At 53.1% G+C, this 16,552-nt stretch overlaps 3 protein-coding genes and 1 long non-coding RNA gene across 11 annotated transcripts; 2 read left to right on the forward strand and 2 right to left on the reverse strand.

Annotated features, from left to right (window-relative positions):
* Positions 1-1,560: 1,560 nt before the first annotated feature.
* Positions 1,561-6,018, forward strand: LOC120712610. Of its 8 annotated transcripts, XR_005690957.1 has the most exons (9): positions 1,561-2,046; positions 2,173-2,858; positions 2,959-3,011; positions 4,210-4,325; positions 4,430-4,473; positions 4,562-4,710; positions 4,834-4,921; positions 5,174-5,291; positions 5,826-6,018. It is a non-coding gene; the product is annotated as an uncharacterized LOC120712610 (long non-coding RNA). The 8 variants fall into 8 exon arrangements; XR_005690955.1 differs by lacking the exon at positions 4,562-4,710 and having other exon boundaries at positions 1,563-2,046; XR_005690956.1 differs by lacking the exon at positions 4,562-4,710 and having other exon boundaries at positions 1,563-2,046; positions 4,837-4,921.
* Positions 6,019-8,496: 2,478 nt separating this feature from the next.
* On the forward strand, positions 8,497-10,772 carry LOC120712611 (junctophilin-3-like). Its single transcript, XM_039998438.1, has 3 exons — positions 8,497-9,651; positions 9,771-9,999; positions 10,088-10,772. Exons 1-3 carry the CDS (start codon positions 8,765-8,767, stop codon positions 10,250-10,252), a joined length of 1,281 nt encoding a protein of 426 aa, XP_039854372.1. The 5' UTR covers positions 8,497-8,764; the 3' UTR covers positions 10,253-10,772.
* LOC120713480 lies at positions 10,562-13,259 on the reverse strand. The gene is made up of 4 exons (XM_039999432.1): positions 12,483-13,259; positions 11,609-12,346; positions 10,906-11,565; positions 10,562-10,711 (listed from the first exon to the last, which is right to left on the reverse strand). The coding sequence occupies exons 1-4, from the start codon at positions 13,257-13,259 to the stop codon at positions 10,562-10,564; spliced, it is 2,325 nt and encodes a 774-aa protein (XP_039855366.1).
* Positions 13,260-13,313: 54 nt separating this feature from the next.
* On the reverse strand, positions 13,314-15,101 carry LOC120713481. The gene has a single exon (XM_039999433.1). The coding sequence runs from the start codon at positions 15,099-15,101 to the stop codon at positions 13,314-13,316; it is 1,788 nt and encodes a 595-aa protein (XP_039855367.1).
* Between the last annotated feature and the right edge of the window lie 1,451 nt (positions 15,102-16,552).

The following is a 16,552-nucleotide window of genomic DNA, read 5'->3' on the forward strand; positions in this document are numbered from 1 at the left end:
ATGTAGGTGGATCCTGAGGAGACCATGGTGTTGAGCTCTGGCAATCACAAGTGCGCAATTAGATTGCTAATGTACTGTATCATAAACTGATTGCTAATCTACTGTGTCAACAAAAATAATTACAACATAATCTATTTATAAAGCGTAGAAGAATTTTGGTTACCTGCAGTTGCCGGTTCGAAAATCCGGCAGGACTTCGCCTCTCTCCCTCCCTCCTCTCTTTCTTTTTTCTGGATTTTTAGTGAGGCAAATGAGGGGTGGGGTGGCAGCCAAACCCTTATATAGCGGAGGGGGAGGCGGCCGCCCCGCTGCCGGGCGGCCGGTGCCCGCCGCCCCGCTGCCGGGCGACCGGTCCTCCAGGGGCCCGGGCGCAAATTTTTCACAAAACTTTTTACAGAAAAGCCCCTGCCGCCCGGCAGCGGGGCGGCCAGATGGCCGCCCGCCTGGCAGCGGGGCGGCCGGGGTATATTCCTGTAAATTTCGAAAACAAAAATATATTTTTGTAAAAAACGAAATTGAAAAATATAAAAATAAAAAAACCACGAATTCAGGGAGCGTCAACACGCATTTCTCCAAAATATGCAGAGTTCACTAGCACAGGGCAAACAAAAAGATTTGTGAACAAAGCTCCGCCTGGCATTCCAGCAACCAGGCCACCAATCACTCCATCTCGAGTAGTCGGCTGGTTATGAGGTAACTCAGGCAAATCTTATGTAAAACAAAAATAAGGAAACCACTATCCCCATTCTCAAATTTTTATATGTCAAACGGGCACTGCTCTGCGCCCAATGAGCGTGGCCACCATAGTAAGGGCGCATTTAGTTCCCAAAATTTTTTGGGAAAAATTACTGTAGCAATTTTCAACCACATGTTAGAAGGACTAAACATGATCTAATTGTAAATCTAATTACACGGATGGACGGGAAATCACGAGACGAATCTATTAAGTCTAATTAATCCATCATTAGAGATCGGATTACTGTAGCACAACATTGTCTAATCATTGTATAATTAGGTTCATTAGATTGTCTCGCGATTTTGTCCGGGGTTATGGAATGAGTTTTGTCAATTATCCACATTTAATACTTTTAATTAGTTGTCAAATGTTCAAAATTACTGTAGTGTACAAAATTTTTTGGGAAATAAACGGGGCCTAAAATTCTTTAACAGTGTTGGTTGATGAATCAGCGGTTCACATTCACTTTACCCGCACGATACTATAGCAGCAAAATATCTCGCTTCCAGAGTTTTCCGTCGTGTTTAGTTCCAAAAATCAAAATTTCAAAAAAAATTCCGGCACTTGCATGGAGACTTAAATCTAGACGAAATAAAAAACGCATTGTGACTGATGCCTGTAAATCGTGAGACGAATCTAATGAATCTAATTAAGCTGTAATTAGATGTTAAATTGCCACAGTAATGCTACAGTAAACAACATATAGTGATGGATTAATTAGGCTCATTAGATTCGTCTCACGATTTATAGACGAGTTCTGTAATTATTTTTATAATTAATATATATTTAGTACTTCAAAGTAGAAAAATGCCCTTTCAAAAACTCAAAAACTTTAAGGAGGCAACTAAACACGCCCTTCATCTTCCTCCCAGTCGACTCTCCAGTCTCCCCTGCATCTGCAGTGCCCGCGGCGGCGGCGATGGTGGCGACCACGGCGGTAGCAGCGTGTTGAGGAAACCGGCACCTGTGGCGGCGCCCCCTCCCTCCCTTCCGTCACCCCGTCCTCCAGCTCCTCCTGCTCGCCGCTCGACTCCACGCTGCCGTCCCCAAGGGCTTTCCGCCGCTGCTCTCCTAGCCGACGATAGCGCCGCGGCTGCCTTTGCAGGTTGTGGCCTCCGGCACTGGCGCAGGCTGCTTGGAACTGTAGCACGCGGAGTTGACCTCAGCCCCCGGCTGGCAGCTGGCTTTGCGTCTAGCGGGCTCCGCCGATGCCGCTCAAGGTCTGCTCGGCGCCGCAACACAGCTCCACCCATGGCGTCGATATGTTGAAGTCGTGATGGCACAGCAGCGTCGACAGCAGCAAGGCCAAGGTCATGTTCAAGATGTGGTTCCACGCCACGCACTCACGTCATCGCCTCCTTCCCTCCCAGGCCTGAAGCAGAGGTTCGATTTTCCCCCCATTTTTGACGCTTAACGGGGTGTGGCTCCTAAAGCAGGTGCCGGACCTGGCCACCTGGGGGCGGGAGGCGATGGTGGTGGTGGTGACGCCGCAGGACGCAGGGGTGGGAGGCGGTGGTGGTGGTGGTGACGCCGCAGGATGCAGGGTGGCCGGCGGCGCGGTCGGAGCCCGCGGAGGTCGCCGGCGGCGCGTGCCGATGGGCGGCCCCCATCTTGGAGGCCACCAAACTCCCTGCCGCTCGGCAAGGACAGGATCTTGGTTCCCAGTCCGGCGACGAGCGGTGGTAGGCGGCCGTGGTAGGAGACTGCCGCACAATCTTCGGGGAAGATGGCGGAGTAGTAGAACCCCGTGCAGCTCGCCCAAGAGCACGACTCCTGCGGGTCACCCTCCCTCGCGTCGCCTCCTGCGCCGCCGCGGCTGGTGGTCCGCCATGAGCTCGGCATCTCCGTGCCGCGAGCTCGAGGGAGCAGAGTAGATGTGGAGCAGCGGAGCAATGCAAATTTCCTAGCTCCACGTTTCTATGTTCTTGATTATTTTCTTTTCCGCTTTCTTACTGGTCGCCTGCGGTATCCAAATCATGATGATTTTTCTAACTATGATTTCATTTATCTCTTTGTTTTGCAGATTCTACATTCTGCAGTTCAATTCGCTCTACATAGGACTGCTACTTACATTAGGGATTTCACAAATCTATCTTCGTTCCTGTTAATTTTTCTCTGTTAGGTGAGTCGATTGCACATATTTAGCATTCTTAGTCCTGTCGGGTCATCCCATTGAGGCAGTGACTATTAACTCCTTTTCCATTCCCTCTCCAATTCGATAGTGCAGCTCAGTTAGCTTCTGTGGAAGGAATCTTAAGGCTGCAATACTACGTAGGTAATCCTTTGGACATGTCTTCCATATTTCCTTTGTCTAAATTCGCAGTTTAGTTCATCTGTGTATTATGCTGTGTAATTCATGTCAATCTTCAAGATTGGGCTTCTTCAATAGATCGATTTCTATGAGATTCTATGATTAGTACGATGTTTAGCTGAAATTTCTTTAGAGAATGCTGCTTCCTTCCTTTTGTCTGTCAAATTTGAAACTTGATTGAATGGTCATGGTGATACATCAATAAGTGATCCATCAGGATAATACATACAGGGCTCAAATTGGATGTGATGAACTAATTTGAGGTAAAAAAAAATGTTCCCTAGACAAGCTATTTTTTCAATATTTAATTGGAAAGCACAAATATTAGTTGTAATTCGATCTATTGAATTATCCTGATGGGATTTTTTTTAAGATTGGATTCTTCTCCTTTTATTTTTTTTCCCTAAGCATGAGAATGGTTTGTGTTACCAATATTAGTTGTAGTTCAGAAAGTTCTTTGAGTCGAGTATGTTATCAGATTGAAAGAGTAGTATTAATATGCAAAAATATCTATGCAGGACCAGTCCTTCCCTTTTTGCTTTCCTTTTCAATGATATAAGCAGTCCTGTTGCCGCAGGCTGATTTAGGTGGTGGCCCATTTGTTCATCAATTTGACTACTTCTTTTAGTTACTTTTCCATTATGTACAAACAAAAATCTATGCATGCTCTTTCTGTGTCGAACCCCAAAATCCCATCCAATCTTGGCCTCAACCCCAGAACACCCATAATGTGTAAGCTCTAGATCAGGTCAATGATGGTTAAGTGATTTATTCAGTCTAAATTTTGTTTTACATAGTTTCTTCCTATTCCGAGTATGATGCATTTTTTTATCTATCTGCTTTGATTTCAGCTTTGGTACTTCCATTTATTAACTCTGTCCTTATTTTCCATGGCCAGGGAGATATCATTTTCTGGTACTTATTTTTTGAGAGGTCCAGTTCAAATGTGTAGATTAACATGTTGCCTAATCTTGGCAATGGTTAAAATAAATTTGTAAAAGTTCAAGTGAACAAGCTCCTTCCTGTTCTGTACAAAAACTCAAAACACGAAGTGTGAAACTTGGAGAGAATCTAACCATGGAGATAAATTTTTTAACTAGCTGGCATTTCTTTTATGTCCGTCACTTAGGAGTTGTTTGCTTACCAATTTCTAAACTTTCAGTTGACCTATAACCTATTTCCCAACAAAGATCCATCAATGGTCGTGAAGAACAAGCAGCACAATAAGGCAACATTGACCAATGAAACAATGATGGCATTAGCAGGCTTTGATCAAAGGTATGATCACCTTTTGATAGCGTTAATGGCCTTCTTTTAATGCTTAATATGGATGCCATTTCTTTCCAAAGAGGTCACAAAGTTCTACAATAATTTGATTTCAGAGATGCACATAATGGAAATGATGTCTTTTCAAACATGTGATCAGGTAGCTCCTGGCTGGATTCCTCTAACTTACCTTAAAAAATAAGCCCCCTGGAAGTCCTCATGAATTACCTTTTTTTTTGGTCTACAAGGAACTCCACCTCAGACTTATACAACAAAGAGAATATAAATGGTTTCACATTAGGAAACATCAGCTCTATGAAGATAGTAAATTCTGCATATATGAGCCAAAGGCCAAGCAGTCCCAAGCAAAATATATCGTCCACCGAAAAACAACTATGTACTTATGTATTTGTTTTCTATTAATACTCACACTTTTACCTATCAGGAGTTGCCAAAAGCAATCTCATGTAAGCAGTATTATTCATGGCCAATGATGTTCTCCCTTTCTTTGTTTACAAAGAAGACGTGGCGGCAATGGCGGACCTGCGTTTCCTGGGCTGTGGCTGCGTGAACATCAACTGGGGCCTGGAATTACTTGAACACACTAGGTATGCTGCTTACAACAGTGTTGGTATTCCCCATCCTCTTGGTGCTCTTGCTACAACACCTAAGGCCATGGAAACCACCTATGAAAATCCATGTCCGCTCCAAACCATGCATCATCCAACATTCACAAGCAATATATCACTCATGTTGCTCCTTATCAACACACCGCATGGCACCACCACATCGTTATGCCTCATTTCCGTCCATTCCTAACCACGACCATCACCTGACCAAGATCAACCATTGCAATATAGGAACAGTGCATCTACAAAACGATGCTCCAGCGACAATATGTGATCCCAGTCTTTATTACAAAAAAAAACAAGGCAAGATAATGACACTCCCCGGAACTCCAACAAAAACTTAATACAAGTAAGCATCAGGCATTTTCTCTTGTTTATTTCAGGGATCAAGTAAGCATTAGTTTTTGTATACATCTACAAATTTATATGGCCTGTAGGTAATAAGAGCCGCGAAAGACACAAGAACTTCATGATCGATTTTTTTCTGGACCAATAATATATTTAGCTGTAGAATCTCCCTACAAATATGTACTTCTGCATTTAAGTTTCAATGCAAATTATATATACTAGCTTTAGTACCATTATGTGTAAATGCACTCCTTTGGTTAAATTCCTATTTTGTACAAATAAATAGTATATTCCGTGATAAATGTTTCATTACAAACATATAAATTTGAAATTTAACTGTATCGGAAAAAATAAGATAAAGGTGTCCGCAAAGTATTTTACATGAAGAATAATTGTACTACACCATATAGAGCAAAACCATGCGCTTAGAGCACTGAGCCAAATTGGAAAAAGGTTGCCAGCATCTGCTCCTGCCTTGATACTTGCAATTAACACCAACTTATCACTAATTAGAATTAAATTGCAATGATTGCAGGGCAGGAGCGGGACAACCATTCACCATTCCACGGAATTTACTTCAGCACTGCCTATGATGGAAGCTGGAAGATATAATAAGGAGTAGCGCTTTTTGTATAAATAATTATACTATTATATATGCCTAATAATATATGGACATACAACGGTAATGCAATGTCTATATGTATTAATGATATCCAACCTTAATCTAATGATGGCTAGGTGCGCGCGCAAAGTATTCGAACAATCCACCTGATTTATTTTATAAATTACTTCATTCCAACGTCATTTACATGAGAACGGAGAATACCTACGAACACGATACTAGAAGCCGTGTAAAATTTATTTTCTCCAACCATGATTGCAACCGCGACTCCCGCAGATGCAGCCGGAGAGAAAGAGAAAGAACGGCCGCCAGTCGCCACTGCAGAATCTCGTCTTGTCAGAGCCGGTAGCTGGCTAGTAGGCCTGCTAATGGGTTGGGTTGAAATGAGTTTTACGGGGTGGGTTTTGAAATGGAGTGTGTTTGGATGATTTAAAATGGGTTGTATTAGTTAATGGGGTGAGTCGGGGCGGGTTCTATATAAATGCGGGTTGAAGCGGATTGGGGTGGGTTGAAATGGATACTTTTTACAAAATAGTATAACTATATATAAATGTGGGTCCCACGTGAGAGCTGGACTCTGAAATTAAAACCACGTGTTTATATCAGAAAATTTTATCGAAATTGACTGAATTTTGTTGGAGATGACTCAATACGACTGGCAGCTACTCTGTGCAAAGCAGCGTGGCTAGAACTACACGTGGGCTCCACATCAAGAGCCGGACCCTAGAATTAAAACCTCGCGTTCACACTATAAAATTTTATCGAAATTGATTGAAATTTGTTGGAGATGACTCAGTACGACTGGCAGCTACTCTGTGCAAAGCAGCGTGGCTAGAACTACACGTGGGCTCCACATCAAGAGTCGGACCCTAGAATTAAAACCTCGCATTCACACTATAAAATTTTATCGAAATTGACTGAAATTTGTTGGAGATGACTCAGTACGACTGGCAGCTACTCTGTGCAAAGCAGCGTGGCTAGAACTATACGTGGGCTCCACATCAAGAGCCGGACCCTAGAATTAAAATCTCGCGTTCACACTATAAAATTTTATCGAAATTGACTGAAATTTGTTGGAGATGACTCAGTACGACTGGCAGCTACTCTGTGCAAAGTAGCGTGGCTAGAACTACACGTGGGCTCCACATCAAGAGCCGGACCCTAGAATTAAAACCTCGCGTTCACACTATAAAATTTTATCGAAATTGCCTGAAATTTTTAGAGATGAGTCAATATAACTGACAGATACTCTATGCAAAATAGTGTGGCTAGACATATATGGTCCCCACGTTAAGTGTAGAACCACTAAATTCCTCTGCATAGTAGAACCCATGGGTTTTTATGGGTTACCCGCTTATAATGGGGCGGGTTGGTTAGAGTTGAGAAATTAACTAATTGGGTTGGGTGGGATTGAGTATCTAAATATGTTAATTTTGGGTGGGGTTGAGTATGGTGCGGGTTCTAACCCATTAGCAGGGCTACTGGCTAGGACGCGCGCAGGATGGTGGTGGACCTGCTGCTAGCTCGCTGCTCAGCCAATGGCAAGATGTGCAGTGTGTCTCCGCCAACCTCAACCGGTATTTTGCTCTCCGCCCGTTCGACTCTCTCTCATTTGCCACGCAAGTTCCTCGCCGGCTCCCCACCAAACTATTATACCTGCTCTCAGGGCGATCGCCGATCCGCAATGCAATAGTCGGAGAGAGGTAAGATGGGAGGAACATGTCACATGGATGGATGGATAGAAGGGCGTCCCGGTATTTTGGCAGGACGCGTGCGTGCGGAATGGAAGGCCTCTCCTGCTTTATCCTTCCCGTTCCGTCTCCTCGTCGCCTTGCGTTGCACCCGCGCGAAAAAGCAGATTCGTCGATCGTCCCCCTCTCCCCGTGATACGGCCTGCCGGTACACCGTCACGTACTCCACCGTCTGGTGGGGTGGTTCCGTGCTTGTACTTTGCAGATGCTCCGGGTTTTTACCTTGCTTGGCGACGAACGCGTCTGGCGTCGCAGGTCGCCAGGGAGCCCCGTGGTGGTATACGCTACGCGGCGTGCGGGCGGCGAGCAGGGGCGTGCGGATCGAGCTCAGGGCAGGAACGCGCTCGCGGACATGAACCACCTGTCTGTACACCTATGATCTTGACCGCAAAGCTGGCCGGGCCTTGCCGTCCCCGCCGGTGGAGCGACCGCGGCGGAACCGTGCACGCGACCGGAGTTCGTTCCTCCGGCACCCGACGACACGGGCAGGCCGCAGGCCGCTTGCACAAGGCAAGGCGCCACCGCCACCCTGCCCACGTTACGTCCGGCCACCGGACGGGACCCGTCCTCCAGCCGGCGGGTGCGTCGTGGGGCGCGCCACGCGGCCGCCCAGACATCCCCCCGCGACGCCGACGCTACGTGCGAAATGCTTTCGCCGCTGCGATTGGTTGGCCAACCCGCCCGCGCCGGCCACTGCCACCGGGGCTCCGGTCCCACACCTACTGCCTCGCTGCCGTCGTGGCCCACGCGCGGGTGAGAGGGGGCGCCGCGGCATGTGCCCCACCACGCCTACCGGGGGTCGCGCTGCCAGCGAGGACGGGCCGCGGCGGATCGAGTTGAGCGAGCCCGCCAAGGAACCTGCCCGCCGCCGCCGCCGCCGCCGCCGGTGGTTATAAGAGGCGCCTCTCCAGCCCCGCTTCCCCTCTTCTTCCTCCCCCTCCAGTTCCCAACCACTCCCCCCTCCGCGTCGATCCATCTCGTCCGGGGCGGCACGAAGCCGAAGCAGCTCGAGCGCTCGACGCGAGAGAACAGCGAAGCGAGCGCGGCCGGGTTGCCGGGAGCAGGAGCGCAGCTGACGCGGCGGCGAGACGGCGGGGAGGGATGGACCGGCACGGCGGCGGCGGGGCCGGGGCGGGCGCTAAGCTGGCGCGGACCCCGTCGTCGCTGCTCCGCTCGCCGACCGTCCGCGCCGGCCCCGGCGCCGCGTCGTTCCACTTCCACGCGGCGCTCGACGACCCGGAGCCCGACGACAAGAAGGCGCAGGCGCCGCCGCTCGCCAGCAAGCCCGGGGCGCTGCTCCGCCGGGCCCACCACCGGCTCCTCCCCGTCCCGGCCCAGTCCGCGCTCCTCCTCCTCCTCCTCCCGGCCCTCGCGCTCGCCGCGCTGCTCCTGCGCGGCGGAGGCGGGGGCCACCACCTCGCGCTCCTGGCGGCCGCGGCGGGGGCCGCGCTCGCCGCCGCCGCGGCCGTCGCGCGGCTCCGCGCCAGCGGCGCCCGGGCACGGGCCTCCCCGGCGCGCCAGCTCGCGGCCTCCGTGCGGTGGTTCGTCGGCGAGGGGGAGGGCGGGGAGGAGCAGCAGCCGCGGGGGGCGGCGAGGAAGGGGAGGCGCGCGGCGGAGGCGCGGGAGGGCGTCGAGTTCTACAGCAACGGGGACCGCTACGAGGGGGAGTTCCACGGCGGGCGGTGCAGCGGCAGCGGCGTGTACAGCTTCTTCGGGAAGGGCAAGTACGAGGGCGACTGGGTGGGCGGCAGGTACGATGGCTTCGGCGTCGAGAGCTGGGCGCGCGGCAGCCGGTACCGCGGCCAGTACAGGCAGGGCCTCCGCCACGGCCACGGCGTCTACCGGTTCCACAGCGGCGACTGCTACGCGGGCGAGTGGGCCGGCGGCCAGAGCCACGGCATCGGCGCCCAGACCTGCTCCGACGGCAGCTCCTATGCCGGCGAGTTCAAGGGCGGCGTCAAGCACGGCCTCGGCTCCTACCATTTCAGGTAAGCAGAATCGCATCGATCCCATCTTTTTGTGCCCAATCAAGAATCAACAGCATTGCATTCTTGCCAACTGTTCCATTGCTAATTCTACTAGTTGCTGTCAACAAAATCCTCTGCAGGAACGGTGATCGGTATGCGGGGGAGTACTTTGCAGACAAGATCCACGGTTTCGGTGTCTACACCTTTGCCAATGGCCACAGTTACGAGGGCTCTTGGCACGAAGGGAAGAAGCAGGGGTTTGGGATGTACGCATTTCGGAATGGTGATGAGCGAGCAGGGGAGTGGGATTCTGGAATTCTGAAGAACTTATTGCCTCTGTCAGACTCGGCTCTTCAGCGCGCCCTGCAGGTATCCAACAATTCCCCAACTACATACACATTGCCAATTGATATGCTTATTTGATTCAGGAATTCTCACTATTCCATTGCGCAATTAGGCTGCTCGACGGGCCGCAGACAGCGCCGTTCACCTCCCAAGAGTGGAGGAGCAGGTGAACAAGGCCGTCATGGCTGCAAACAGAGCAGCCACAGCTGCCCGAGTGGCTGCCATCAAGGCAGTGCAGAACAGAATCGATGGCAAGCTCTGTTTCATCGACGTGTGAAGTGTGTTCAATCAAGAACTGTGCCCTTTCGCTTGTAAACTGTACATTTAGCGTAGCGAAGAGCGGCAATAACCAACTGCTGAGGTTCGCGACCGGAGCAGCACGACCGCTTGCTCCGTGTTGGAGAGATCGGTAAGATCGGCAGCCACCAAAGGGCTGAGCTGCTGTTGTCAAGACCGTCGAGAGGTTCGCGTCGTGCTAGATTCTGAGAGCAAGGTGACCGTCTTCGTCATCCTCCTTGTGCAGGCTGCTGTAGATTGCAGATAGTTCCATCCATGCGTATCAATGGTGGAGGCGGTGATCTGTCAGTCAGTGGCTCTCTGTTGTAATGTACGTGCATTGTACATGTACTGTGCTCTCTTCCTCTGTCAAGGGCGTCGGCGCCAAGGGTAGCTGGCCCTCGACTTCGAAGCTCGTAGGCACGGACGGTATGATCGCCCGGTGGTTGTTCCGGTCGATCTATGGTGAACAGGGGGGAGATTAGGAAGAGAGATAGGTTTGGGAATGTGTTTGTATTGCTTGCCTCGTTCTGCACGATTACAACTGAATAGAGTCTTTGCCCAACAAACTGGGAAACAAACTAGGAAGGAGATCCTAACTTTCAGGTTTGAACGTCGGCTGCTGATGTGGGCGCACGGTTCCTGCTGGTGTACTGCCGGCCCCACGTGACATCTCTCCCCCCGGAGAAGCAGCTCGTCCTCGAGCTGAAACGTTGGGTGATGTTCCACGAAGGTGTCGATGTCCTCCCATGTCGTTGAGAATGGTGGCTCGCCCTTCCACTGAATGAGGACCTGGCGGACGCCACGCGCCAGCCGAGCGCGCATCGCGTGTTCTGGTTCAGGGACAACTGCTCCATGATGAATGGCCGGCAGTGGCGGTGGCGTCTCCGGAGGCGCGCCCACGAACTTCTTGAGGAGGCCAATGTGGAAGATGTCATGTAGACGAGCGCGGGGCGGCAGCTGAAGGCGTATGGTGACGTTGTTGATGCACTCGATGACGTGGTAGGGCCCGTAGAATCTGGGTTTGAGCTTGCCACGCGTGACGGTCGGCAGGGATGCCGGAGCACGGTGTCGCAGCCTTAACCATACCCAATCGCCGACGGCGTAGGAGACGTCGCGATGTCCCTTGTCGTAGTGCCGCTTCTGGACTGCCTGGGCCTGCTCGAGGCGGTAGCGAACGTCCGCCAGAAACTTGTCCCTGTCCGCCATGTTCTTGGCCACCGCGGCGACCCGTGTCTCGCCCGGCTCGTAGGAGTGGATCGTCGGGGGATCGCGGCCGTAGACGATGCGGAAGGGCGTGTCCTTGAGCGATGACTGGTAGGCAGTGTTGTACGTGTACTCCGCCCACGGAAGCCACCTGAGCCACTGACATGATGATGACCCGGTTGGTGGCCTCCGTTTGTCCGTCCGTCTGCGGGTGAAACGCCGTGGACATGTGCAGCTTCGTCCCCATGAGGCGCATGATCTCCTTCCAGAATGCCAACGTGAAGATGGGGTCGCGGTCGGAGACCAACGACTGGGGCACCCCGTGCAGCCGGATGATGTCGTTGAAGAATGCATGTGCCACTGACTCCGCCGTATATGGGTGAGCGAGCGGAATGAAGTGACAGTACTTACTGAAGCGGTCGACTACCGTTAAGATCACGGATTTGCCCCCGACGCGCGGTAGCGCTTCCACAAAGTCCAAACCAAGATCGGTCCAGACGGTCGTCGGCACCGGCAGTGGTTGGAGCAGTCCCGCGTGGTGTAGATGCTCGAACTTGTACCGCTGGTAGGTGGTGCACTCGCGGACGAACTTCTGGACGGCGCGCCGGAGATTGGGGGCGTGGAAGTCGCGGCGCAGCCGGTGAAGCGTGCGTAAGACGCCCTCATGGGTGGCGGCGATGATTTCCGGCAGGAGAGCCGAGGATGGCGCGATGTAGAGGCGGCCTTCGTAGGCGACGAGGCCGTCAATGATGGACCACGGAGCCGGCCGCTGGCCTGCCGTGATCTCGTCGCGGAGCGCCACCAGGGCCGGTTCCATGTGCTGCGCCTGGCGTAGTCGTTCGATGAAGTCGAAGCGCGGGGCCGACATGGCGAGGATGAATGTCCTCGGCTACGACGTTCACGGCACCCCGCTTGTAGTCGACGGTGAAGTCGAATCCCAGAAGTTTGCCGACCCAATGATGCTGCGGAATTGTTGCAAGGCGCTGATCGAGCAAATATTTGAGGCTATAGTGATCTGTACAAACCAGGAAACGGCGACCCCAGAGATACGGGCGCCAGTGCCGAATGGTGTGCACCAGCCCAATCAGTTCGTGCTCGTACGCCGCGAGGGAACGATGACGAGGTGCCACCGGTCGACTGAAGAAGGCGATCGGGTGCTTGTCCTGCACGAGCACGGCGCCGAACCCGTGCGTGGACGCGTCGCACTCGACCACAAATTGTTGGTCGAAGTCCGGCAAACGCATCATCGGTGCAGACGTGACGGCCATCTTTAGTGCCTCGAACGCGGCCGTGGCCTCAGCGGACCAGTGAAATCCTTCCTTGCGCAGTAGGGCGGTGAGAGGTGCGGCGATCGCCCCGTAGTCGCGCACGAACCGGCGGTAGTACCCCGCCAGTCCCAAGAAGCCGCGCATAGCTCGGGCAGAGCGGGGCTGTGGCCAGTCATGGACTGCCTGCACCTTAGCCGGATCCATGGCGACGCCGTCGGCCGAGATAATGTGCCCCAGGTACTGGATGGAGGTGACCCCAAAGGCACATTTGGACCGCTTGACGAAGAGTTGGTACTGCTGAAGGGTGCTGAGGATGACGCGCAGGTGCCGGAGATGATCAGCCCAGGAGTCGCTGAAGATCAGGATGTCGTCGAAGAAGACGATGACGAAGCGACGGAGGAAGGGGCGCAGCACCTCGTTCATGAGTGACTGGAATGTCGCCGGCGCATTGCAGAGGCCGAACGGCATCACCAGAAACTCGTATAGACCCTCATGTGTGCAGAACACCGTCTTGTGCACATCCGCCGGGTCCATCCGTACCTGGTGGTAGCCGGACCCGAAGTCGAACTTGGTGAAGAACTGTGCCCCTCAGAGTTCATCGATCAGCTCAGTCACCACTGGAATGGCGAAGGCGTCCTTTACCGTGATGGCATTTAGTGCCCTGTAGTCAACGCAGAACCGCCATGATCCATCCGGCTTCTTGACGAGAAGCACCGGCGAGGAGAACGCCGATGAGCTGCGACGGATCAGTCCCTGGGCGAGCATGGCGGTGCACTGCCGCTCCAATTCATCCTTGTGGGAGACGGGGTACCGATATAGCCGGACCGCGACGGGCTGTACGCCTTGGACCAGCGTGATGTGGTGGTCACAGGCGCGGGCCGGCGGTAGGCCCTGGGGCTCGGCGAAGACTGGTGCGAAGTCGGCGAGGAGGGCGTCCAGGAGGTTGTCGGCGCGGCAGGCTCGGAAAGACGGCGTGGGCGCGCCCGCAACGCCGTGACAGAGCACACGGTGATCACGATGCCAGAACGACATCGTGAGGGCGCCGAAGTCCCAAAGGATTGGCCCTAGCGTGGCCAGCCACTGGGTGCCAAGCACCACGTCGTACCCAGCCAACGGCAGGGCGAAGAGGTTCGCCAAGAAGTGTTCGCCGTCGACGGAGAAGGGCATGTCGCAGAAAACCCCGAGACATGGGACCCGCTCGCCGTTGGCTACTGTCACCTTGAGCCCGCCCCCGCGTTCTAGCTGCAGGTCGCATCCCTGGGCAACTTCCTCCGAGATGAAGTTGTGTGTCGATCCGGAGTCGAGGAGCACCACGAGCGTTGTGGTACCCAGCTGGTTTGCCACCTGCATCATCTCACTCGTGGGGACACTGGCGATGGCGTGCAGCGAGATCAGAGGTTCGGTGGCATCTGCACCCGCGCCCGTGTCGTCATCGGCGGTGGCGGCGGCTTCAGCCAGGTCCACCAAGAAGATGTGTTGGCAGACCCGGTTGTGGCCTATGCCAAACTTCTCGTTGCAGTTGAAGCAGAGGCCCAAGCGGCGGCGTTCTTCCATCTCGGACTGGGAGAGACGCTTGACGGGGCGCCCTTCAACGGTGACCGGGGCGCTCGGTGCAGGCGTTGGCGGTGGAGCCGTCGATGTCGGAGGCAGAGCCAGCCGCACGGGCGGGGTCGGCAGGATGCCGCGCGATGCCACCCTGGGTGGAGCAGGAGTCGGCGTGGCCGCCGCCGCGCATTGCTCGCACAGCTCCAGCTTGCGGGCCAGACTCATGGCGAGGGCGAGAGTCTGGGGATTGTGGATCTCCACATCGAGGGAGAGCGGCGGCTGAAGACCCGCTGTGAAGATCTGGACGCTCTGGACTTCGGAGAGCGTGCCTGTGCGTGGCAGCAGGGCCTGGAAACGATCCTGGTAGTCGACGACGGAGCCGGTCCGCTTGCACGCCATGAGCTCGCCCAATGGGTTGGAGCGTGTAGGGGGACCGAACCGCAGGTGGAGGAGCTCGGTGAAGCGGCGCCATGGCGGAGTGCCCTCATCCTGTTGCACCTGGATATACCACAATTGGGCGCCCTCCTCCAAATTGTAAGATGCCATCCATACCTTCTCCTCCTCGGCGATGCGCTGCCGCCAGAAGTATGACTCGCAGTGGTTGACAAAGATGAGGGGGTCGGATTTGCCGTCGTAGCGGGGAAAATCCATCTTCTGGAATCTTGGCGGCCGATCATTGTGGTGATCGCCGGGGTGTGGCCCTCTGGGACCCGAGGATGAGGAGTCGGAAGTGCGTTGTTCCATCGTCTCGATCTTTGCTTGCAAGGTCTCGATGGTCGTGGTCAGCTTGTTGATGAGGGCCGCGAGGTCGGTAGTCGTCGGTTCCGCCATGGGCGAGGAGACATACAGCGTCGGGGGAAGGCGGCGCAGCAGCGGCGGATGAGCGGAATGGCGGCGCAGTGGACGAAGATGGCGATGCAGCGGCGGGCTGGCGGAATTGAGGCGCGGTGGACGAGGATCGACTGGAACGTGATACCAGGTTGTCAAGGGCGTCGGCGCCAAGGGTAGCTGGCCCTCAACTTCGAAGTTCGTAGGCACCGACGGTATGATCGCCCGGAGGTTGTTCCGGTCGATCTATGGTGAGCAGGGGGGAGATTAGGAAGAGAGATAGGTTTGGGAATGTGTTTGTATTGCTTGCCTCGTTCTGCACGATTACAACTGAATAAATAGAGTATTTGCCCAACAAACTGGGAAACAAACTAGGAAGGAGATCCTAACTTTCAGGCTTGAACGTCGGCTGCTGATGTGGGTGCACGGTTCGTGCGGGTGTACTGCCGGCCCCACATGACATCCTCGGATCAAATGCTCCAATGGCAATTCTTGCCGGTTTGAATTTGTGTCGCCATGTGCAGGGATTCTCCATTTGTAATAGCACTTGGATCATTGGATAATGGATAATGCACATGGGTGACTCTATCTCTTGTGGCGCTGCAACATGGAGACGCCTTGCTGCTATATCTTAACTGCTTCTGATCCATTGATCCAACCCTTGGAGACCTGCATCTGGGCTCCCTGCATCTTTTTTCTCAAGATCTGTGCATTTTATGGCATCTGTGGGTCCACTCGCTGTTCCAAGTTTTTGTACTGGAGGCAAGTGCTGAGGTAACAAATGCGTTGCTGTACGCTGGTCGCTGGGTCCAGTCCTAGCTACAATTTTCATTGCGTCCGGGAAGCAAGTGCATACATGTGATGATGTGAAGTTCGAAACCAATCGTTCTGGTGCACTACCTGAGAAGCCATCTGGTTGTTGTTGCCTCATACTGATAGTGATAAGTGAGAAATCTCAATAACCTTGTCTGCTCATCTGAATGTTCACTCATCTACTCCCTGAGCAGGCTCGTTCGTAGCAGCAACATGGTAAATTGGGTGCCAAATGCAGATAAAGACTGACATGTAAAATGGTCAGCATCAGAGATGTCCATGCTGGTCTTTAAAAAAAAAGTGAGTTTGGTGGCTCAGAAGTATCGAGATTTCTGCATGATGTGCATGAAACTTCAGCGGATGACTTCGGGATCATGCCTCCAAATCAAAATCTTTGATCCAATTCAACAGTTGAATTCTCGGCTGAAGTAACAGACACACTGGAGGTCTGGAGCTGGGACAGGTACACCAAGTGATCGCCTATGGTCCGTTGTGGATAACTCCTCTAGGTTATCACTCCGTTTGGATAGCTGACATGTAAGTCCGCAAGAATTTTTGAACTGAAGTTTTTCTTTATTTCTGGAGTCATCTTCCTGTCAACGTCTGCAGCACCTTGGAGACAGACAGGTTATGGAATTGTC

This window comes from Panicum virgatum, chromosome 6K (genome assembly GCF_016808335.1).
Source record: "Panicum virgatum strain AP13 chromosome 6K, P.virgatum_v5, whole genome shotgun sequence".
In the NCBI taxonomy this organism is placed as follows: Eukaryota; Viridiplantae; Streptophyta; class Magnoliopsida; order Poales; family Poaceae; genus Panicum; species Panicum virgatum.